General features: G+C 37.6%; 1 protein-coding gene across 4 annotated transcripts in view; it reads right to left on the reverse strand.

The window, feature by feature from the left end:
- Window positions 1–568: 568 nt before the first annotated feature.
- LOC110856165 (protein spitz) overlaps window positions 569–26,160 on the reverse strand; it is a 63,001-nt gene continuing 37,409 nt past the window's right edge. For 3 of the 4 annotated variants that reach the window (XM_035856923.1, XM_022104622.2, XM_022104623.2), the window contains 7 exons: window positions 8,960–9,052; window positions 8,817–8,861; window positions 8,672–8,705; window positions 5,102–5,163; window positions 3,466–3,592; window positions 3,274–3,394; window positions 569–2,805 (listed from right to left, as the gene is read on the reverse strand). In XM_035856923.1, the coding sequence (XP_035712816.1) occupies window positions 2,632–2,805; window positions 3,274–3,394; window positions 3,466–3,592; window positions 5,102–5,163; window positions 8,672–8,705; window positions 8,817–8,861; window positions 8,960–9,052 (656 nt within the window). In that variant the 3' untranslated portion in view covers window positions 569–2,631. Of the gene's footprint in view, window positions 2,806–3,273; window positions 3,395–3,465; window positions 3,593–5,101; window positions 5,164–8,671; window positions 8,706–8,816; window positions 8,862–8,959; window positions 9,053–14,601; window positions 15,215–26,160 lie in introns of those variants that run through there. The other variant, XM_035856924.1, reaches the window with a different exon arrangement.

Below are 26,160 nucleotides of genomic sequence, written 5' to 3' on the forward strand. Positions count from 1 at the left end.
TTCGACAGCGTTGGCATAGAAAATAGTTGGTCAAAATCCGTTCAAGGCGACAAATGGGCGTGAATTCCAGCCATCAATTTCAAGAGATGCGTGAATAATAAAGTTTATGCAAATTTTCTATAATAATATTCATTTCATCAATATTTATTTATTTCCAAGATCAAAATCCACCTTTCCACAACATTTGTAGCATCAAGCTTCAAATTTCGATTACTCTACGTATTTATGTAAATTCCTACAAATTCTGAAGGAATATGTTTTCAGGAAGTGATAAATAGAATGATTATCTACTTTAGTACAAGTACAAGTTGTGTGCGTACGGTTTTTTCATATAGTTATAAATCAAACCCTGAGTTAAGAAAACTATGAAATCAATCATAAAAAATTAAATGGAATGATGACTCAGTGGCCGCGGAAGCGTGTGGGGACAGGGGGGCAATATCCCCATAAACCCCTCCCCCCCCTATCCTACCTTAGAATTTTAATGCCCCCGATGTCCCCACGGCTTCCGCGACCACTACACTCTGATGAAAATGTGCAAGAAAATAAAAAAACAAAAAAACAAAAATCATTTGTAAAAAATACCTTCATTTCTATTTCTTTTCTTTCTCATGATCTCTGTCACTTTATGAATATGACATTCTTTTAACTAAACATTTATAATATAATAACATAAATAAATTTACTATACAAATAACAGTACAAATGGAACACTCTCCTTCGTGAGATACAAAATATCTTGTAATAAACAAAATCGGTAAATATTTTAAATAATAATAATAATACTTTGGAACAGCCTGGAAGGAATAGGTATTTAGTAAGACAGCAGATGAAGGCTCTTTTATGTATATAACGACTAATTATAAGATTGCACCTTAATTAAAACGAGGTAGATTAAGGAGTAGTTTATAGTCCTAAGTTTTTTCATTAGTGAATAAAATATCGAAGAAAAGTTTACAATTTTAGGAATGATTCGAGGTGAAAAATACTCAAAAACCACCAAAAAATGTGAGAATAAAATTTTCAAATTCTTATGTAGTTATGTAATTATTATTGGTTGTTTTAGCCCATACTTTGCAAATATGACTACAAAATGCCTAGTTTTAGGATGCATCAATCAATTTTGAGAAGTAGTAAACAATCATAAATAGGTAATCGGAGCATGAAAAAGTTCCTAATGAGAAGTACAAGTGGGTCTAAATGCGAGTAAATTTCATCAAAAAATTACGAAGCCCAGAAACAGAAAACTTTTGTGATCAGCTAAATTTGTTTGTGCGATTACAGGAACATTTTGATATATTTTTGATGCATAAACAGTTATCGGAATGCAGAATTGATAAGTAAACAGCAAACCTATACGTTGTTTTATAATCTATCTATATGCATAACTCTGCACGAGCTACATATACATAAATATTTTTAGAAAAGAGGAAAAGGAAATATTCCAAAATTGCAAGTTATTCTTGAAGATATGGAATGGGATTATTCTTCTTCTTTTTTTCAGTCCTGATTCCCATTTTTGATTGGTGCATTTCTCTATATATATTTTATCAGTCTAGGTAAAGATCCCACTACTTCATAAATAGGTAGATTCTTAAAAACTAGAAATAATGTAGAAAAATTTGTTCATCAGTCAAATTATGGCCAACATCTTTTTTGAACCAGTTCCTCTCTCGTTGCTACATAAATACACACATCAGCACTACCTGTGTTAGCCAGTAGCCGCGGAAGGGTGGGGACAGAGGGACAATGACCCACGGTTTTTAGATGTCCCCATCATCTGCCCATCTTATCCAAACCTGTCCCACAATTCTAACGTCCCCACAGCTTCCGCGGCCACTAAAATGCTAGCTGTCTCATGGTGTATGTAAAGTCGGAAATAAATAATTGTCTACATACCTCACTCAAGGAATATTCTTATGATTATTATGACACCAAATATTTAACTTTAAATACATACCATTCAAGTCTATTTAGATAAGTCAGTTAGCTGTATCACACACCAACTATTATTCTACCTACCTAAATACCTGCATAAATACCTCATTATCAGTTATTATTCAAAGTTACAAAACTAGTCAATAACACTACGTGGATAATTCTAGTTAAAACTTGCAAGGACCAGCCTCTTTTACTCGGAGATACTTAAAAAAACATGCTGAATACAAAAACGGTGTATTGCATATCATCTTTCAAAAATTACTTTTCAAGAATAACAAATGATAAGGGTGGCTTCAATGTTAAAGAGCCACAATTTAGTGTCATTTAATGACAGAATTCCTCCCTATTTATTTATTTCACAACATTCTGCTTTAAAACTCACCGAGTTAAAATTTTTTGATCTGAAAGGTATTCTAAAAAACTTGTGTAGGGACATGTATTTAATAATTAAGGTACATTGTTTGTGGATTTTTTTAAAGACTAATAATAGGTAAAATAATATTCAAAAATTTTTTTACTGTGTATTGGTTGAACTAGAATTAGAACCTACTTGGACTTAGGCTACTCGTATGGATTAAGAGAACGGAACTTCAATATGTATTGAACTACAACATTTCGCAGATACGGACAGTAATATTAAGTAATAAGACTGGACAAATTAAATAAATTGAGTCGCTAGTATAATTAAAGTTAAGTTAGCCGTTGAGGAGGATCTGGTGGCTTGGTGGATTTTTTCGTTGTGTGCAGCGGCACCTGCCCTGTCGGTGATGATGATGACCCTGAAGGTTTTGGGGGAGGTGAGGATGATGTTCCTGAGACATGGGGGACGTCCACCTTGTACAAGGTTCCACCTCGGCTCGATCTCTGTTAAGGGGAGAGGAATTAGTACAAAGAAATTGGCAATGTGTGCACTTTTTCAGGGATAATCAGGGGGTGGATATGTATTTATTTACAACTATCTCATTTGCTGAGGGCCGATAAACCACAAAAATTTTAAAATATTTCTTCATAATTCTATCTTTCCTGACATATCAATGTTTCCGATATTATTTGAAAAATACGGAAATCTCTCAGATATTGTTTTTCAAAAATTATAAATTTTTCAACGATATGAAACGAAATTTTTTTCCTAACACAAATTGGACCACAAAAAAATCTAACGTACTAAATTCAAAAGTACAAATTTTGCGGAAATTCTTATTTGTGTCTTTTTCGTACATATTTCGTAAATATTTTGGCGTTTTTGTTCATAAACATTGAGTACATATTTCATCTATTTTTCGCACATACATATCCGCCCTCTGATCATTATACACTTGTTAAAAAACTCACGGATTGATGCTGGTGCAAATCTTGACTTATACTAATGCTAGGATTATTATAGTAGTATTGACTGAACGGTCGCCTCTCAACGACGAAACCATCCACTTGATCACCGGCTTCTCGTGTATGCCTGAAATTACCAAAGTTCAATTATGCAAATATTTCGCAAATAATTTCGCTTGCATTATGACATATTCTTACCTAGCCAAAGATTTTCTTCGCGACTGTCGCACATACGTGTAGCCCAACACTATCACGACCAAGATAATCACGATAGCCACGGCCCCACTGACGCCCGCTTGTTCCAGCATGGCGCGTTGTTTAGAAGCTGAAAATCATATAAAAAACAATAACGTTATTTTAAGCTGGAAACATATCTTTTCAAAAATTCCTTTAATCCTGGACACACGCTTTTTAATACGTAATTGCTTTTATCCACCTAAATAAACATGCGTCCCTGCATTATCCTTTTCCTCCTCCACAACTTTTTTATTGCATTTTATGACTCCTTATTTTCCATCCCACCACAGAATGTCTCTTCTTCCTCGACAGAATACCAAGCTAATGAAATAGAAAGAACAGTGGCCGCGGAAGCCGTGGGGACATTGACGCATAAAATAAGGGACGGAGGGGTTGAAATAGCATGAACAGATGCTGAGGACATCGCGTGGGTTCGATTTATGGTGCAAACATTTTTTAAGGGTCCGTCATGATTATTTTGCCGGAATTTTATTCCCCCATTCCCCCCAAAAAAAAACGAAATCAAACCCACGCGACATTGTCCCTCCGTCCCCACGCTTCCACGGCCACTGCAAGAACGAGCCAAAGAATGTATGTATATCTACGTCTCGGAGCATTGATTATTTGAATTTGAAACAGTCAACCCAACCGTAAGAAACTACTGTCGGCGACAACTAAAGACATCACAACTACATTATTCTTCTTCTTGAAATTCATTCATTCACTCACTCACTCATAAGTATAATACATAAGTGTAATATAATATCGTGTATGTAACCCTTTTTTCTCTGTTAAAACATTTATGAATGAAGAAGTATCAAGTTAGTTTTGGACCTTATCCTTTTTTTATACGGATAAGATGCAGCATTTAATGTTCGCTTTGCTTTTATGAGCCGAAGAAAACCTACGTATTAATGTAAACAGTCGTGCTTTTGACACGTTTTCTTTCTTTCTTTCTTTCTCCATCTGGATGGATGGACAGACGCATAAAATAAAAAAGGCTGGCTGCGTGTAGTAGACAAACAGATCAACCACAAAATAAGTAATATGGATGGAGGAATAAAATAAAACCAAGTTTTCATCGCTTTAGAAAAACTACATAAAAGTCATTATGGAATGTGCCTAAATAAACAAAGAGAGAGAAAAAAACATGTTTCAGTCAATGTCACTATTTTAGAGGATCATCATTCTTTTGAAGAGCAATTTTCTCATGGAAGATTCTTCCTAAGGCTTGTTTTTCTGCAGAAATTTTGCCAAATTTTGGACAGAAACATTTAATCCAGAGCTATTTATACAGAAAATTAGAAACGTAAGAGTTATCCAGAGTAAGAATTTTTGAGCTGCTTTACTGCAGAAATTTGGCCCAATTTTGTGCAGAGCGATTTCTACAGAAAACTAAGCAAAATTATGCACATACTGTTCTGCACAATAAAACCTATAGAAATTTCCTGCAGGATTATATACGCAAAAAATATATATGCAAAATTCAATATGCATCCAGCTTTCGTCGATTACTGCAGAATTCGACACAGTGATGTCTACTCGGGTAATAATTATGACGTTTTTTCTTAAGATAAAAAAAATAGGAAAAACTTACGCAAGTAGGAACCATCCAAATCCTTGAATTCGCACCTTTGCCCCATATACCCTTCTGCACACCTGTAAATTGCAAAAAAAAATCGCGATTAATTAATTACTACAACGTTTTGACACACTTATTACCCAATTTTAATTTTAGACTCTATTAATTCTTACCAAAAGTGTTAAATAGTAAGTTCAAAATCTATGTCCTGTACAAAACCTTGTGTATATATACAAACACCTTTAAAATCCTCTACCACTTTCTCAATTAACATTCTTTAAATGAAATCCTTACCATCAATAACTTATTAGAAATGCATTAAAAATTCTGACGGGATCGAAGAAATTCCAAAATCTCTCTCTTGCAAATAACTCATTGGGTAAATGGAAATTGTGAGAGCTATTTTTAAACCAGAGTTAAATCATATTTTCTTTCACTCTGCGGCTCAGAGGGACTAATATATAACCAAGATTTTGATAGTTGACACACCTCCTGTGTGAAATACGGCAGCAACACGAAACTATTTACTACGAGAAGATGTCTGGCCCAAAAAAAACTATTAAACCTTTCGACTCTACTCTACCAAATCCAAGCAACCCATTAACCACATCGATACGTACAAAAACATACCGAACGATTACCCAAAAGATACATAACATACATAAATTGACACTTAATCACAAATACACCGGTGTAAAAGTAGTATGCTGTTAAAATTCTGGTATTCCGTACTGGTATTGATTTGGTAACAACTTCCGGATTGGTAGTGGTTTGTTACTGAGTGGTAAATTTTTAATTGCCGCAACATTACTAAACTATAATGCCCGTTATTATCTACCAGTGCAGGTAGAGTTGTACATATATGTACTCCGGTCAGTAATGATTTAATACCAGTTTTCTAAGAGTGTAGTAGTATATGTAGATACACTCTTAGTTAGAAATCCAGTACTAAAATAATACCAAGTGGTATTCATATATCTATGACTCAACCACAGTGGTATTGATAAGTAATACCCCGTAGTAAGTGTTCCGTATTAAAATTTTTTCAGACCGATACAATTTTAATACCAAACGGTAGTAACTTTAATACCTAGAAATCAATGCGTACCATACTATCCCAGATTTCTAAGGATAAGTGACGCCTGGATCACTTCGTACAAAAATTGGGACATCATTACAAATATCTAGTTGTTATATAAATATGTACATTTATTTAGAAAATCTTTGTACAATTACACACCATACAAATCAAAAGACTGCTTTATTTACTGTTAGAAATTTTGATTTGAATTAATTTCCACGAATGTAATCATCAGACTGGAACTGGTAATATTCAAATCCCTACATTTTATTTGCATGCATGCACTAAAATCCAAGTCATTTCCTTATTTTACAATGTTGCATTGCTTCTTCCCAAGGTGAAATGCGTGCATGATTTCCTATTTAAATTACTACTTTAGTTAGATCCTTTTGTAAAATGCATTTCTTTTCCCTGCAACATTTATACCTTGCAATTTTACAATTCTTTAACTACAGTGGCCGCGGAAGGGTGTGGACAGAGGGACAATTTCCCCACGGATATTCGATATCCCCATCATCTGCCCATGTTATATAAACACCTCCTTCCTCTATCCTACAATGTTAATGTCCCTACATGTCCCCACGGCTTCTGCCGTCAATGTTCATCAACTGCTGCCTGATTACATAACCTGGCTTCATTTCATTCACACTGCGCTGTTGGCCTGAATAACAATGAAATAATTCGCATCACGATCACTCCTCAGACAGTGCAATTTTTAAGAAAAGATGCACCTGAATGCAGTGATGACTATCATGTATTAAATACGTACATAGGGAACGTCCATATATTACGGCATCAAAAATGCGGGTTTGGGTCGCTCGTAGCAAGCTTAACATGACTCTAAAAATTAAAAATTAGAGCTTAACATGGTCTAAAAATTGTTATTTTTTGATAACGTAATATACGGACGTTCCCAAAGAAGTGTGGTTGCAACCAGATAAATACATAGTTTCTGGTTCAAGTGCAACTAATAAAGGGAAAAGATTTTAACCCATCCCAGGCATGACCCAGGCAAGTAAAGCAGTTGAATAGAAAATAACAGAAAATAAAACATTTAATCCAACTCTTCTTAAACCGGTACAAATTTCATGTTTGGTCATGTGGAGAGAGGAAGATAAAAAAGAAATGGCAAATTGGACCGGTAATTCCCCTCGAGCTACGAAATCACACATCATCATTTATACAATTAATTAAGGATAAGTACACCAGTGCAGGTGTAAAATAAGTAAATAATATTTATTAATTCTCTCGATTTACTTAGGAACAGAGGGCGGATATGGATTTAAATATTTTCAACTTTTTCATTTGATGATTAGTGACGGTCAAATTTTGTCGGTGTGTTTTCGAAGATTACAAAAATTTCAAAATATTTTTACGTATTGTTGCATATTTCTAGGTTTTCAGACATGCAAATATTTCCACTATTGTTTTAAAAAAATACGGAAATCTTTTACATATTTTTTTTTTAATATTTCAACAAAATGTGAGACAAAATTTTTCCCTCAAAGAAATTGGACCACAAAAAATCCAGAGAATAAAAATTCAGAAATACAAATTTTGCAAAAAAAATCCCTAAATATTTGTATGGTTTTTGGTACATATTTCGTAAATATTTTTCCCTTTTCCTAAATATTAAACACCCATTTCAGCAATTTTTCATAAATAAATATATATCTGCCCTCTGTTTATGAAACTAAACTGATCCATTATTTGTAACAAGCTTACTTTTTTCTGGTTCAAAATACAGAATTTCTTACATACAAATATTTTTTTTTCCAAATTCCAACAGAATTACAGAGAATAATGTCAAAAATAATTTCTCAAAATTTCCAGATTTCCCTCAATATCTCTACTCTACTTTTGTATATGTAACAAGCAATTCATCAAGTTCAACATTACTTCCCGTCAACAATGGGAGGAAGACAAGAAGACATGATCTGCATGCCATTTTTCGGATTAAGGAAATTCCACCCTTTTATTGTCCGTCGTTTCTTTGAAATACAAAATAATTTGTTTGGTCTGACTCCATAGAAGACTTTTGACTTCTGAATGGTCCACCATTCCACGGCGATAATAATAAAATAATGCACATTCCATTCCTTCTCCAACCTTAATCTCTTTAACCTCACTTATCCCCTCACTCACCCAAACCTAAACCTGTGCCAGCCAAGAATTTCACCCAACACCTTCAACAATAACAATAATAACGAAAGGTATCATAATCGTAATATTATTGTATTTGTACATAGTCTATAAACTAACCATCCTGGCTCAAGTGGCAGCAAACATTCACTCACAGTGAATATCTATGTACATAAATGCATAACTATCTACGTGTATGTACATAAACACTACTACTTGTTTATTTCTAATAAATAACCAAACAACTTTCGGATCATAAAATGCAGCAGATTTCAACTCAATTTTCAGAATTTTTTTCAGAACGATTTTCAAAAAATATTCAGAATTAGTTACTAAACTATTGAAATTGAACAACAACTTACTCGCAATTGTAGAGTATGCTCTCGCCAATTTTGACTGTAAAGAGACAAATAACATAATATTATTAGTACACGTGACACAAATTTGCATAATTTCATGTATCTCGTACTATTTAAATATTTAATTATAATTATTTTTAGTACATACCTGTAAAGCAGGTAGCACCATTTAAGCAGTAATGAGCATCATACTCTGAAAAAAACAAGAAATAATTCACATTAAAAATGATCCACATATTTTTTACGTGTAATATCTAAATCGAATCCTCTTTAACCCTGTTAAGTTCCTACCTGGGGGACAAGTGTACGTCTGAATGGTAATATTCGGCCTCAGCGTCGGACTTGGTGGCCGGGGTTTTGGTGTGGATCGACTGGAACAGGCGTCTGCAATTTACCCAAATAAATCTTAAGTTATTACACTTTTACGCAAAAAAAGATTACAAAAACCTATATATAGCAAGCAAATATCATCATTTCTTCCTACATAAATAAATCCAGTTTTATTTAATAAGCAAGCCGCACAGCACATCTGCCTCGGTTCACATTATATTTCGAGAACAACTAATAAGGGGACACATTTCTTTTCAGCAGTTGCTCCTGCACGCGACCATCTGATCAAAGAAGAATCTTCTTTCCTCCGAGGAAGAAAACATCTTTCTTTATTCAGATCTATTTATAGTAAGTTAAGTACCCACCACATCTCATCACATATTGCAACACTTGGTCGTCTGGTGGACACTTGGTCACCTCTCACCAACAGCATCCACATCTGACCCTGGAAACGTTTCCGGAAAGTCCAACAGTCATTTTGTCAACGAAAAGTCCACACAAAACGCAGTCAAAATATGGCTATTTCCTCTCTCCTAATACAAAAACGGTGTCTAATGGAGATGAGACGCGACCTTTTCCTTAAACTTGAACCGCAAGGGTTAACTATTTATCCATCCTCTTCGGACACACACATGCACCATCAAACCCCGTCCGTCACTTTATATTATACCCTTGAGTACGTCTTTAAACTTTAAAGAAGGTGCAGATGGCTTGTGCCATACACACATATTTACTCCTTATTACTGAACCGGCATGACGTGCAAGTCCAATCTGTCTCGCACATTATTGACCAAGGAAAAAAGACAAACAAGCCGAGGTAATGATAGGAGACAGAGAAACACCAGCAGCAGAGGAGTAATGTTCCGGTTTGCATTTCCGACTTGCACAAAACACTGTGACCGCGGAAGCGTGGGGACGCAGAGGGACAATGCCCCCAGGGTTATTCGATGCCCGCATCATCTCATAAACCCTTCACTCCCCTCTATCCTACAATTTTAATGTCCCCACATGTCCCCACGGCTTCCGCGGCCAGATGAACATACCGGATTGGATGTGGTAGGTAGAAAACTTAACCAAACGCAAGACAATGTGTCCAGTCACTACTTAACTTAAATGTGATGATGACCTTATGCCGTACGGCTGCTGCTCCTTCAACTTGTAACCTGATCTATTTATTTGGCAGCCAGCAGTGGTGGTGGTGATGGTGGGTGAGTTTATTCAATGAATAAACTAAACTTATGTACGTACTTTAAAGGTACTACTTACTTGCAAACTGTTTGAACAGTTGAGTTGGTTAAGAGGGTTTATTTTACGAAAAGCTTAAGATTTTGTTTCCAGGACTTTCAGCGAGTTTCAAGTTTTAAAAGCTGATTTGTTATTCTCCTTAGGACCACTTAAGCGTCCCAATGGAAAACACGGAAGAAGACCAAAGTTGTCTTCCTCCCCGGAAAATCTGGTGGTACTTTCACGTGCAAACACACAAATTCACCAACCACAAAGCTCAGATTTTGTGACCCATTTGTGATTTCCATGCAAAAACTAGCCAACATTTCCCTTAAGACAAAAGCATCTCTTTAATAACTCTGCGTTATCGCGTGTCTCCTTTTCCGATCGGATTATAGCCATCCATCTCTCTCTCTCATTAGATAATAGGTCCGTCTTTTTAGCCCACATTCAGGCTGCTGCTGCTGCTGTTACACACTTTTCCAGCCGAGCCTACACAGTACACACCTGCCCATCCAGAGCTACCTTCTTCTTGAAGTTGGCATCATTTTATTTTCAATCCACGTCGGTGTGGCACATTGGGTTCAGTTCGTAAACTTGCTCCCTTTAACTCGTGCAAGATCGTCCGACAAGAGAAGAATATACTAATAATAATGATAATACGAGAAGGCTTTTCCTTCCTATCTGCTCACTCGTATCGTAAGTACCCGCACCAGACCCTGTTTTGTTTCGTACCTACACTTCATTTCATTTAAGGAATCTCTCATTATTATCTCCCTCCCTGCCTCCCTTAAGATCAACGTCTTCTTCCCGGCTCCCTAATTTTTTTACGCAGCATCCCGCATCTCACGTGTACAGTGTGTATGCCATCTTGTATGGACGGAAAGGTGTTCAGGATGTAACGAGATCAATTTATTTACAAGCGGGGTTTCGTCTCTTTTCTTCGCTTCTTTGACACGCGTGCCAGCCCACCCGAAGAACTGACTGGAGAAGAAGAAGTAGAGCTGGTTAACCCTTTCACTTATTTAATGTTGCTTCTTCTTCTTACAAATACGGCTACTGCAAAAAGAATGAGGGGATGTGGCACCTGGCAAAGAAATACCTTAACCCTTTTTTTGCTTCCTCACATCCCTGCCAGCTTACCTACTACCTACCACGGTGACATAAATAATATCAAAGCTCACTCTTTTTACCTCTTTATGTCCATGTAACAATCCACTTCAAGGGGACAATTCATATTTTGACAAATAACAAAACTATGTACGTACCTAAGCAAATGAAATGTTATTTATGCAAATTGCTTATATAAACTACCGAAAATGATGTGATTATTGGAAATATCAAGACATATTAGCATAAATAAAGAAACGAAATGGTATTCATGTAAATTACAATGCCATTAAATATTACCGAAGATGATGTCATTATGGGAATAATATCGAAAAATATTGTTATAAATATATGAATCAAAAGCTGGACTTATTTCCAACCGCGTTTTATAAATATCTAGGATCATCTTGCTCTAAATAAAAATCCATTTTAAACAATGTGTGCAGCCCTCAAGTTCAAAATTTTAAAGGCACCTTGTTTCCTCTCGCGTAGCACATGTCACACACAAATTCGACAGAAAAATTAGAGCTGCCTCTTCGCGTGGCAAGGTAAACCAGTTGCTTACACTTTTTGGGCTTGTTTTTCATCATGCATAGTACGGAACATATGTACGTAGCTATATTTAGGTCAAGTATCAAGTTCAAGTCGAATCTCAAAAATACACCCAAAATAAAATAGGAAGACTAAAAAAACCAATTTCTAATTTCGAGGACACTTCATACTTTTAGAATTACTAACTTTTGTTTGAAACAAGCAGATGCAATTCATAAAATCTTTTAGCGAAATTTCTCCCAGAATTAATCGCCCAAATGATTTTCTGATTGAAATCAAATCATTCACGAAATAAATATAGTTAAATCCCCAAAAATACATACATACACATAATTTATCAGACAGATCAGTCCTTAAAGAAACTGATACATACACAAAGAAATGATGCTACGTATGTATCACTTCTTAACACGTTCATGGCGCATCTGCTAGTGTGTATCGTTTTAAGGAATCTTTCACAAAATCTCAATTCTCCAAAACAATTTAAACCGGTGTCAACAAGAGAAATAGAGAAAGGTGAGACACCTTGCCAGCTCCTCTTTCATTCATTTCACATTCATTCTTTAACGTTTACAACTTTGAATGACGACGATCTGCTACTACCAACTTCACAAATTCCTCCTCTTAAAGACCCCAAAATGAAGCACTTACAAATTCATTGAAAATCCAACCAAAATCTGCCCCAGGGACTTAAAATGAACTGAACTTATCGTCGTTTCCCTTCTTAGTCAACCGACCATAATGTAAAACTTATTTCATACATAAATCCGTGGACTGGACGGACTTAGATATTCAGCTGTTTCTCTCTCTTTTTCATAGTAATTCCATCCAGCACAGCCTAATTGAAATTTCCGAAATCAGGGCAACCAAAAAGAACGCATTTGTACTGCTGCATAATCCAATCCACTTCCTACTTCCACCCAAAATAAAATAAACCCTTTGCTCCCTTCACGTCAAAGATAAGTAGACACGGACATTTCCTCAAGCAACCGATGTACATACAAATTAAGGAAAATGCACATGTCCTCTGCAAACGGAAACCAATAAATGGCATGAGGTCGGATCAATGCCATTTAGTAAATATTTCCCTAAATTCCAAATTATGCATACAAACAAATCCACCTCAAGCCTTAAAACCACCACAATTACATTTTATGTAGCACGTCTTTTTATCCATGTGCCTCTGCATTCCCTTCACTTTACTTTACCCGACAGGTAAGTAAGTAATTCAATTTATTCAATAACAAAAGCATGCCCAACTGCCCAACTTATTTCACCAGTGACAAGAAAAAAATGTATGAAATTCAATCCGAAAAAAGACCGACGAGACGAGGTACCGAGCAAATGCAGATGTTTCGCGTCTCTCTCATCTTCATCATCCACCGGGCAGAAAAATTTCAGTCTTCCGTACACGCCGCTCTAATTTTCCCTTTCCAATTTCATCACCGGCATAATTAATGCGTGAAATTAAATTACAAACTGGTTTGTTTTTATGCTCAATTATCTATTCCCGAGTCAATATTGTGAACGTGGATAAGCTAAGTATAAGTACTTATTTTTAGGTGGCGCATACGTGGATAAAATACGAAATTTTCTCGTTTTTCCGTAAAATTCTTTAAAAAGTCAAACCCTCGTTAAACAGATTATATGTAAAAAGAGTTCAATAATAAATTGAGCCCTATATTTTCAATTTCAATCTTTGTACAGAAAAATAAGCTGTGTTTACATTATATCTAATTTCAACTTTTTACAAGCAGTTTGATCGAAAGGGTGACTGAATTGAGTATCGTGTCACGGAAAATCATCCACAATCAGAAGGTTTGTACATACCTCACGAAAATAGAAATCCCAGATAGGACTACGTTTAGTAACATGTACATGTTTGGTTTCACTATTATCTCCGCTACGTATAACTCTCTACATCTCGGCAACTAAGAGCAAATTGTACAGTAAAATATGTCTAGTATACTTTAACCTTCCCTTTCTTTCACCTGCCTAATTACACCCACCAACCCAAAGATGGGTAAAAAATTATGTGGTTTGACTTGACTGCAACAGATCTCTGCTTCATCTTCATTCGACTGTACGAGAACGAGACTGCATACAGTTGTGCAAAGTATATTTAGACCGGCCATACGTACATAAGTACAAGTTCCATTTGAATGGCTTGTCTTGCCTTTTAATGGGTACTTTTGCCTGCTCACCTTATGGCATCCGTCCTCGTCGCATCGCTCGCTCGCGCGGTCATATATAGTACGCGTACACACATCTCGCCGCATGAACCATGAACTGGACTGATAAACTGGGCTATTTCAATATATATATAGCATTTCTCTTAAGTGGAGCTTGTCCCTACGTAAATATTTTGTCTCGTATGTATGTACGTTTTCACGAAATACTCACGTGTTTCTTTTACATACAACTATCATTTTAAGCAGTGTTCCGGGTGCTAAAGTGTCTAACCACTTGCAGAAAGTGGTTTCTTGCAGCTGCTGACCTGCAAGAAATGACGCCCAGTCACTGTACTTCATACAGCGCGTGGCTGGATGGCGCATATTTCTTGCACTTTCTCCCAGTTTCTTGCATTTCTTAATTTTCAGTACAAGAATGTAGCAAACCCGAAAGACTTCTTGTAAATTAAAATGCCCCATATTTATTAAGCATGCATTACGCACAAGCCAAACATTCGCAAAGAATTATTTTCCACTTGCACTTACTTCCATCACATCGTACCGGCCCCATGTCGACGTTTTTATTAGCACACACCGAACCGACCAATAGACCAAATTATTGACGAAGAGAAATAACAATAAAATGATTCCTATCAATTTTTACTCCGCAAAAAACTTGCACCTTGACTTTTAAAATCGTCTTCCACAACTCCCCTCTCCTCTTTGACTAACTGTATCGATACCACTCCAAAAAAAACAGTTAAGGAGCATGTCCTACGTATCTGGACCAGTTTTATGTCCGAGATCCCTTCAGGGAACGAGTCACTGTACCCTCTGTTAAGGCAACATTACATCCATAACATTACAACCTCGTCTAACGTTCTTTTCCACTTGCAGCAGCAGGAGCAGATCCGTGCCATCAATGGCAGGCTGTTGTCTACACAAAAAACACTTCTTCCTATTCACCAAATGTCGTCCAAGAAATTCTTAACACTTGCACTTGAAGATTAGCTCTGGTCGACTCGTGCCATGCAGCAGAATGCATCCAAAACTTTAAACTTTTTATGGAACAAATGCATAAATGAAGCAACACACTACCAAAATTACAAAAAATCAACTGCACACATGCACCTTTCCCTTTTCACCATTTTTGTTCTCTTCTGTTCCAGTTTTATCCGACTGCATTCCTCGCCGCACAATGTAATCTCGCATTCAGTGATTCAGCGGTTATCAGTGTAATAAAAATTGGCACAATCAAACAAACATTTGCATGATGATAAACCTGTTGTTTTAAGGAAATTACGTCCTCTCTGATGAAATGGACTCAAATTATTTGTCATCGCGTCCCCAATTTAAACATATACGCTACCATTTTTCATAATTACTTTTTACATGAATAATCCCATCAAAAAATGCAGTTTCGAACACAACAAGTGGTCATAAACAAAAGATGAAAAATGATCCATACATATTGACTCCCTTTCTGTACATACATACATATTTGTAAAAGGAAGCCGACTACCCAGTTACCCACCACCAGTGAATGGTTAACTTTCTGATTTTGTGAAAAATTCGAGATTCAAGTGAAACCATAAAGACTGAAATAAATGAAACAGTTTCCAATGTTTCGATACAACCAAATGTCAAAAGAAAAGAACCAAAAAGCCATACATATATCGTTCATCACACATGCATTTGCTACACAAACTTATTATCCAGCAGGAGAGAACTCTGCTCTGTTAACAATGGTATAATCATACAAAAAGGAAAAAGATTAACAGTGAAAAATGAACTGGAATATCCGGCATGGACAAAAAACCCCGTAGAATCGCTCCGTCCGTTCCTTTAAATTCGTATAAAACTCTGCCCTTCAACGTACACAGATATTTCTTCTTTTTACGCATTTTACACACACTCTTTGTTGCGTTACGCACATTTAAAGCTGAACATTGAGCATGGGGGGAGGAGGTGGAGGCTCAAGTGCGTAAATAAGTACGATATCATGAGCTTCATGCAGACAGACCTAAAAATTTCACCAGTCCGGTATCCTCTCTAATGTATGTAAATACAGATACAATATTCCTTCGTTTATTGGGTGCCGTGACCGTGATGTGGTGGCAGTGTCGTTTTTCGTGTTTTTAAAACTTTTATTTCGCACTATTCAACTGCTCGGAAGCACGCTTCTTCCACCAATAAATGCCTCATCGGTAATGAGCCAACCCGGTTTTAAAGGTTTTTTCACCCGGTTCAATTATTTTTCAAGTTTGGGCACAGTGTTTCGGCAAGGAAGTAACCACTTGGGAGAAATAATGGGGAGAAAGTGGTAAATATTTTCAAGGCGCAAAAAAATATTCCGCTATTCCTTCATAAGGCGCGTGGCTAGATGGGACCTATTTCTTGCAGTTTCTCCCAGTTTCTTGCATATTGCATTTCTTGCGTGCCTTGCTTTACAGTGAAAAAATTTAGAAAATCCGCAAAAAAGTCAGCTATTTTGACCTGCAAGAAATGCGCGGCGCAAGAAACTCTTTCCGCCGCTTTACTTCATACGGCGTGGCTAGTTGGCGCACATTTCTTGCACTTTCTCCCAGTTTCTTGCACCTCGCAATCCTCGCGTTTCATTTCTCGCACTGCAAGAAATGTATCAAACCCTCCAGAAACGAAACCCTGTCTGTGCCTGCCTGCCTAAACAGTCAGACTTTGTTCAACACGTTTCTTTTATAAGACCCATCCATTCGTCCATCCATCCGTACACAAAATCCTATTACGAGCGAGCCCACTGAATAAATCAGACCCAATAACACCACACCACACCACGCCGCACAAACGTGGCACGAAATCATCATTCCCAAATATTTTAATTATCCAAAAGTGTCACTCACTCAGGTGAAAAAAATTGGCTCCTTAAAAAATCTACATCAAACTTTCACAAATTCTGGCACGAGAGCTCGTAAACTCCAGGGTGCCTACATAAACCTTCCGCGTAGTAAATAAATTCCCTAATAAATTTACATAACACCAGCAACACTCAAATTTTCTCTAAAAAAAAGGTCAGGGCCCTGTCCAGACGTCTACAAACATTTTTTACGACCCCACCGCCAGCCACTTACGAAATGGACGATTAGCAAGTCAATAAATTGTGGAACCAACGCGATTTTTAAATTGTCAATAACTCATTGCGTAGTAGTAGAAGTGTATATTTACAATACTACGTAATCCACTCGTAGTAGACAGACAGACACAACAAACAATCTATTAAAAAAGGGTAGACATTTACCTATAAATAAAAAAATACCTCTGGCTTAAAATGAATTTCATCAAATCAATGTTTTTATCCAAGCTTGTTCAACTCAACCTTACAAAATTTCGACGAGGTCGTAGTGTCAAAGTCGACCGAATTCCCCTACACAACATACTTTTATGAATGCATTCAGTGGCCGCGGAAGCTGTGGGGACCTCTGGGGACATTGCCATTGTAGGAATAGGGGAGAGAGGGGTTTATATAATGATGGGGACTATTGGGGATATCGAATACATACCCATGGGGGCATTGTCCCGTTGTCCCCTCAAGCTTCCGCGGCCACTGCATGCATTACACCCAGCACAACATTTTGATTTCATTTTCAATCTTCAACACAGGAACCTTCCGACCGTGAAGAACATACGGTCGTCCCCTTTTATTTTGAATTTCATCACATTGTTTACTATGTATGTACATCAACCCAAACAAACCGCAGTACTGGATGCATCATCGTCGTCGTGGTCGTGGTCGTCGTCACCTCTCTGGAAATGGATCCGCTCTCCCTTTCTTTCGTCACACTTTGTGTTACACCATTATATTATCCTCCATCTAAATACCCATGAATGCACGTAAGTACATATTACATCACTAACACAACAAAGTTAACCTTTTCCTCTGGACAACAATGCATATAACCTGCTGCTGAATAAGAGTGATGATTTGACGGTGCGGTGGTAGTGTTCATATTTAATTAACAAATTGTATTACAAAATAGGCAGCAAGAAGCAACCTTTACTCCCACACGCACAACGGACTTTTGAATGAATGTACGAACCCCATTGATTGATGCGATTGCTTCCGATTTCCATTAATTTCACTAAATGTCAGTCTCCGTCGTTTTTGACCCGTAACACTGTATTCTGTTTTGTAGTGTACACGCAAATTCTGGTCACTGGTCTTGCTGATAGGATGCAGTGGCCGCGGGACAATGTCCCCACAGTTATTTATTCGATATCCGCATCATCTGCCCGTGTTATATAAACCCATTCCTTAGTGTCCCCAGGTGACCCCACTGCACTCCTTCCGCGGCCACTGAATGGGGGATTCATGACACCTAAATTCGTTAAATTGTCCCCGTAAATGTCCTGATTTCAAATTGCTCAGGATTCTTTTAATGTCGCTTTCGAATATTAAAACTTATGTTTTTATTTCCCCTGGAATTTGTAGAGTTGATAATGTCCCCCATGTCCCCACGGCGGCCACTGTATCATCCATTCTCTCCCCCAATTACAATACTCATTACTACACTTCATCCATATTTAATCCGTGTTGTCACCCTTGTTCCCGTAAATAAATATTATCGACTATCTGACATCAATCGAAAATGCGGGGTAAATAGTACTTATCTACACACCCGACCCGAGTCAATAAACTCTTCATGGTGAAAGTTATTTAAGGTGAGGTGACTGAGTTGAAGCTCATTCTTGATTTTGTCAACCCCATCAAATATTTATCTGCACAAAGATAATAATTCAGGGAGAAAACCTTTCGCGCTGATATTATTACTGACTGAACACTTCGCTAAATTATGAATGGCTGGCCAGTGCCCGGTCCGGTAGCAGAATGAAAATATATACATTGTCATTCGCCGTATAACAAACTTAACTCGCCCCCGGATTTTTTTTTTGTGTGTCAAAAACTCATGTTTCTTTCTTTGTACTCCTACTCGATTTTTTCGACTGCTTCAATAGCGACACGATGTGTAATCAGATATCAAATCCACCTGGTGAAAGTCGCCCACAATGCGACTCTTCTTGAATTGAATGCCACAAAAAAACCGGATGTCCAACATTTCACCGATTGTCAGAAATCAGTTGGGCGGACGCGGACGTGGAGTAGAATGCAGCCTTCAAGAAATTATTCTCATTGAATCAATTATACCATGATATATTTTCTGACACGTGGAACAATACAATAAAAGCGCAAAGAATAATAATAAACTAAACAACATTTTACTCGAAATGTCATCAATAAAATGAAGTAAAAATCATTTACAATTGACAACTTCCCAATAGATAAATACTCGAAATATGGGAAATTCACCCACTACAAAAAAAATCAGCCGGAGAAAACGTCAGCGGATGAAACACGTGTCCAACAAAATTCTCCTTCTTGTTAGAAAAAAAAAGTTATACAAAACCAAAAGGACAATTGCATGATGAGAGATGATGAATGACACACGTACGTAACGCAGGTAGGCTGCTGACAATCTGCTAAAATTGTCAAGTCTTATTAAACCAGGCGCACTTACAGGGCGGATAGTACTGCCACAAAGTGGAAAAAATCCATGTAAGCATTCGTGTCTAAACTTACATACATTCAATGAATACGCATATGTAATTCAGTTAAATACATGTATACATACCCAGCATTTATTAAGTAAGTTTCCCGAATAAAACACATGCACATGCACACACACACAAATGAATGACACGTGCACCACTCTAATGAAGACACATCTTGCGTTGTTTTGTACATGCAGCGCGACAATTTCATGTAAAGAAAGAAAGAAATGCGACATATTCTTCCTAATTTTGAATTGAGCTTGTACACAGAAGAAGAAAGAGACACAAGACAACCCTCCTCATTTTCTTAGTACGTAGATATGTACAAAAAAATCTCGTCTTGTGTACGTACATGTGGTGCGTTATTATTATCCATCCATTCATATGTAGATTGGTTACGTACAAGTCGTCGACACACAAAAAAAGCAAGAAACGCGAGCTAAAGGTGGTATGGTGTACTGTAGATACCGGATTCTTCAAGTTCAAGACGGCTCATTCCAAACGAAAAAGCCCAAGATTTTGTTACACACAAAGTATTATTTGTATGCCTGCATTTTCGTTTCATCAGCCCGAGAGCAAGTATTAACTTGTTGGTGGTATGGTGTTTTCAACGAGGAGAGAGAGGAGCGTGTCATTGTCATTTGAGACGGATATGAATACGAGGAGGAGAAGAAGGCAAACATGAATGGGAAATGAAGTTTAATTCATAATTTTCTTCCCCTTAACGAATCAACTCTCATTTTACGTTCTTTCTCTATAAAACCATTCCTATTTACCTACCTTGATATCTATACCAATCTTTTTATCATTACTTTATCCATGCATGCATAAGATATGATCAGAGGGCGGATATGGATTTAGGAAAATAATCGCGGGGAAATATGTACCTAATATGGGCGAAAAACCCGTCAAAATATTTACCAAATATGTATCCACGAAAAAAACAAAAATAAGAACTTTCACAAGATAAATATTTTTGAATTCAATGCTTTGAATTCATCGTGGACCAATTTCTTTAAGCAAAAAAAATCGTCCCACATCGTTGAAATGTTGAAAAAACCATAAAAATATAAAATTTCAAAAAAGTTGTGCTTCTTAATGTAATACTTTGGATTTTTGTGTAGCCCACTTTCTTTAAGGCGTGTCACATTTCGTTTGAAATATTTACAAAATATACATATTTTTGAAAGCAATATTTAAAAGATTCATGCATTTTCAAATAATAGCGGAAATATTGGTAAACCTAGAAATCTGTGCCAATACGTAAAAATATTTCAAAACTTTTGTCCTCTACACGATTTAGACAACACACCAACAAACTTTGACCGTCCGTCGTCACGAAAAACTTGAAACTACTGAACTAAATATCCGTCCTCTGCCCATAACGAGAATCGATCTGGCAGTAAGTAGTGTGTGTTTAAGACCGGCCGGCAAAGAGAGAGCACGATTAATGCTGCATCATGTATGAGTCAAAAATCAATACCAATTACGTTGGAGAAATTCCGACGGTCGATATGTTTATAGGTGTCTGACTTTACCTAGTCCTCGTCCTCGTCGTCGTACTTGGGGATCCTGGTGATTGAAATCGACCAAGTTTTAGGCTAAAAAATAAATATTTTCAAACCCTTTCTCTAAGAAAATAACATGTCTCGTAACCCTTTTAAACAAAAAACACGCTGTAAATATGTTACAAGTTTTATGTTACATGAATGTTTAGTTGGAGTAATGAGTGTAAATATTTAGGAACCAAGTAAAGTGACACACGGACTTTTTTTTACAAAAATCACCAAAACGCAACGCACATGTGTCCACACCATCCAAGATTTTTTTTCTTTAACGGCGTAGCAGCAGCCTTAAAGGAAACGTCTCCCTTGAAAGTTACTGAAGCGATCAGAAATATTATTAAATATGAAGCCGCTCATGCACACGAAATCTTATGCATACTTAAAATTACGAATACGAAGCAAAGTTTGTACAAAAGAGAGATCCAGAAAAGAAAAGAGTATACGTAAATGATAAAAAATGTTAAAGAGAATCTTCCCTATTTTCCAGTGATTCGGGTGCAAGAAACCACTTGCAAGAAATAAGTGTTTTTTTGCAGCTATTAATTTGACCTGCAAGAAATGCGAAGACCTGCGAAGCCCTGCAAGAAATGCGAAGACCTGCGAAGCGCAAGAAACGATGTCGCACTGCTATGTTTCATACAGCGCGTGGCTAAATAGCGCATATTTCATGCACTTTCTCCCAGTTTCTTGCACCTCGCATTTCTTGCGTGGCTTACTTTCCAGTGCAAGAAATGTAGCAAACCTGTGAAAAACGAAACACTGGAAAGTAACGACTTGCAAGAAATAACGGGAAGAAAGTTGGTTTTTCCAGGTATTTTGACCTGCAAGAAATGCAAGGCATAAAAAACCACGTGGCTAGATGACGCATATTTCTTGCAGTTTCTCCCAGTTTCTTGCACCTCGTATTTCTTGCTTTCCAGTGCAAGAAATGTAGCAAACCTGTGAGAAACGAAACACTGGAAAGTAACGACTTGCAAGAAATAATGGGAAGAAAGTGGTGTTTTCCAGGTATTTTGACCTGCAAGAAATGCACGACGCAAGAAACCACGTGGCTAGAAGTCGCATATTTCTCGCACTTTCTCCCAATTTCTTGCACCCCCATTTCTTCATTTCCAATCCAAGAAATATACCAAAACCCGCAAGACCCGAGAAACACTCCAATTTTCCCTATTTTTTCCTTAAATTCAAAGATTCAAAGATTTTTGGAGACACGAGACATCCATTCAACTCAACTTCTTCAACTATTACTTCCGACTCCCTTGAAATCTCTGCTGCATCGCGCACATATGGCTGCACCACAAAGTTTGAGTTCAAAAAGTGAAGAATTTTTAAACAAGAAAAAAAATCCTTGTGTCGTCTTCGAATCGAACCTAAAAAAGGGGTTCATTTCATCCTATGTGACAAAAAAAGGTTCCACATTCAGAAGACAGAAGAGAGGAAGAAATCTTATTACAATGACAAGTTGAACCATGCAGAAGCTTAAGTTTTCGACTTCCGTATTTTACTTTCAAACAGTGTCACAACAATTGGACGTTTCCAAAAAAAATGGAAATCTTGGATATGTTTCCATTCCATATGCGACTTTTTTTCGATAAATCAAAATAACAGGGTATATATCATTCCTAAAAAATCAGCTTAAGTTCCCTAACTTTTGATATCTCATATTTTGCAATATTGCACTTTCTTGTTCTAAATCAAGCTTCATGTGAATAAATAAATCCAGAAAAGTGTTACCACCGGATAATTTTGTACGCCATGTACTCTGCTCTTATCATCACCGATAAGATACAACTCTTTACCCAACCAAAACCCGGGTATTTATGTAACGTATGTAACATTGGTTGAAAGTTTAAATCCGTTATTAGTGCCAGTCATTGAGCACGAGCAAATCTTTACATGACTCTTGAATTCTTTAGGATCAGCCAGGTCGACACAAAAAACCCTCCTTCGGATCATTACCCAGTCGCAGATTATGGAGGAAACACAATCTTTATTACACTCTTCATTAAGCCCGCAACTTGAATATCTGAACCTTTGTACTTTTCCACTTCTGTGTCAAAAAAGCTACTTTCACTACTTTATTTTGACCTATTACATCGGGATGAATATTATGCATATCTATTATGCAACCCACACTTATCAAACCTTTCGTTTCCCCCATTTGTCTAGCTTTCTTCGTCTTCCTCCTCTGACGGACGATGTCGTAACGTAAAGTGCGGATCGAGCCATACGTACATAAATTGCCATCCGGTCTGCCCAGCCAGATAACGAAACGTCTGACTTTCGTAGCTTTTCGCTGCACAAAAAGTTTCACATTTCCACCACCACCATGTCCATCAATTTCCTTCCTTCCGTCAAAATATTTGCATTGCATGCACCACACCAATAGCATAACGACGACGATAAAGTACATATATAAGCTCGTCAAGAGGCGATTATGACATAGGACCAGCCACTCGTCCATTACACAAGTACGTAAGTGCCCACCACTACCACCCTCCCATCAAATTTACAATGTTCCCCATTGTCAACCGAGAGTGGAGCGTTGGCACGAACGTTAGTTTCTCTTATCGGATGGGGAGTAGGTATCGAGAAAAAATCTAACTTTTTTCCATCCACACCGTGTGCGACTTGATTTTAGATCCGAATCGGAACTTGCAGTCGTGCTAAATCGCACTATGGCCGGCCTTCAGGCAGGTAAACACATTATGGGAGAGAATAGTGCTACTATAAAAAATGTTATGCGACACAATCCATAATTCCTGAAATTACTATCACGTCGACTACTGCTGCTCCTGCTGTAAAGTTGAAGGCCGAAACGGGTCAACAAAATTATCCCAGAGTTACCCAGTGGCGGCGGAAGTGGGGGGGACAGAGGGGGACATCGGCATTGTGGGAATGGAGGCACTGTCAACTGTGTGGATGGCATTGTGCACTTATTAACATTGGTCAGCAGTGGCCGCGGAAGCGTGGGGCAGGGCAGGGGAACAATGTCCCCACGGATATTCGGCGTCCCAATCTATTTAAACCCCTCCCTCCCTTATCTTATAAAATTAATGCCCCCAAATATCCCCCAACTTCCGGCGCCACTGTGGGCAAAATACAATTGTGCTTAATTTCTGCCCCCCCTGCCCCCCCTCCTTCCGCCGCCAATGTCTCCGCCCAGCCAACAACAAAAACAACTCTCTCTCTCTCTCTCTCTCTCTCGCTTTCTCTCCAAATACATAATTAATTTTGGCATTTGGACTTCAACCTCGACACGTAAATGAGCCAGCGCAATGGGGCATCTGAAAGTAAAAGTTACTCCTTCCCTTACTCCAAAGGTAAGGTTATCTTAATGGATAAGAGAGGTGAAACTAATCTCGAAACAATGGGAAATATCCGGATCCGCTCGTGCAATGCAATGCAATTGAACGGAACGGAAGGAACAGGAAAATGTCAAACCAAATGAAACAGAAAACTAAACTAAGCATCAATTTTCATATTCAAAACGCAAACAAGAAAACTTTTCTCGTTTCATATCTTCACTCACATCGATATGTTTTCATGCTTTCTTCTTCCGGTTTTTCTACCTTCACAATTTTCTAGTGGTGGTGGAACACGGCGTAACGAGGAGAAAACTTGGATAAAAAAGCGAATTTTAGAAATTGCGACGCAAATCCAACCGTATAATAATCTCTGAGGAGAAAATGATACGATAGATATGAATGATTAAAGACTAAGGAAAAGCTGCTACGAAAATACACTTTGTGATAACTTATCACTGATAAGTGCTCCAGTAACACTACATCCATGTACATTTATGCTTCATTAATTACACACGTACAAAACTTTTTCGCCAAAGTGAAATATGTATGCTGGTGGAATTTGCAAACACCTTTTTCTCTTAGGATTTGGTTCTTGCAAACTTTCCAATTTCGCACACCTACCTCCCTAAGCTGGCCAATGTTTAAAGAATTCTTACGAAATTAAATGAGCAAAGAGTGATTAGCATGGACATACATACGTATTTATACATAGAGAGAAATACTGACCGACCGACCACATTATCTCGTCTGCCATCAAAGTCACTTGCACGAATGGCAGGACATATGTGCAGTGTTTCGAGGGAAAGTAACCGTTTGCGAGATATAACGGGGAGAAAGTCGTTTCTTGCAGGGATTTATTTTGACCTGCAAGAAATGCAAGGCGCAAGAAACTACCGCCATACTTCATACGGCACGTGGCTGGATGGCGCCTATTTCTTGCAATTTCTTGCATCTCGCATTTCTTGCTTTGTAGTAGTGTTTCAGGGACAAGTAACCTCCTCACTTGCAAGACATAACTGCAAGAAAGTGGTTTCTTTTGCAGCTGTATTGACCTGCAAGGAATGCAAGAAACCGGTATAGTTCATACGGCGCATATTTCTTGCACTTTCTCCCAGTTTCTTGCACGCAAGAAATGTGACAAACTCACCAGAAACGAAACCCTGCCTGAGCACATATATATGTCGACCTACGTATGTATAGCATCCATATATGAAAGATTGTTTCGTGCCATTCGCTCCATATGTACATTCAAACCTACCCATTTGTACTTCATATGAATGTAAAAGTCGAATGGAGGAGTGGAGTCCGGTAAAATGAAGCAGTCCGAGAAAGGCAGGCTTTATTTTATCCTAACTATTGAATTATATTGACCATTATGCCCGGTATAACTGCATGTGGACTCCCGCTCCCGCTCCCGCTGCTAATAAACAACCGTGGTGCATACACTTTGCCATTTCCACTCACATTAATGTGCAAATCATAGCGTCAACTTACAAGGGTACATATGTAAGTAAGTTAGGTTAGGTAATGCTGATTCATTGAACCTGCTTTCTCGCTCGCTTTCTCTTTGCCACTCCGGAATGGAATTTAGGGCACCTTTATCAAATGTCATGCCATCATTGGAATCAAATTCTCGGTTACTTGGTCGA

This window comes from Folsomia candida, unplaced genomic scaffold (genome assembly GCF_002217175.1).
Source record: "Folsomia candida strain VU population unplaced genomic scaffold, ASM221717v1 Fcan01_Sc015, whole genome shotgun sequence".
Taxonomy (NCBI): Eukaryota; Metazoa; Arthropoda; class Collembola; order Entomobryomorpha; family Isotomidae; genus Folsomia; species Folsomia candida.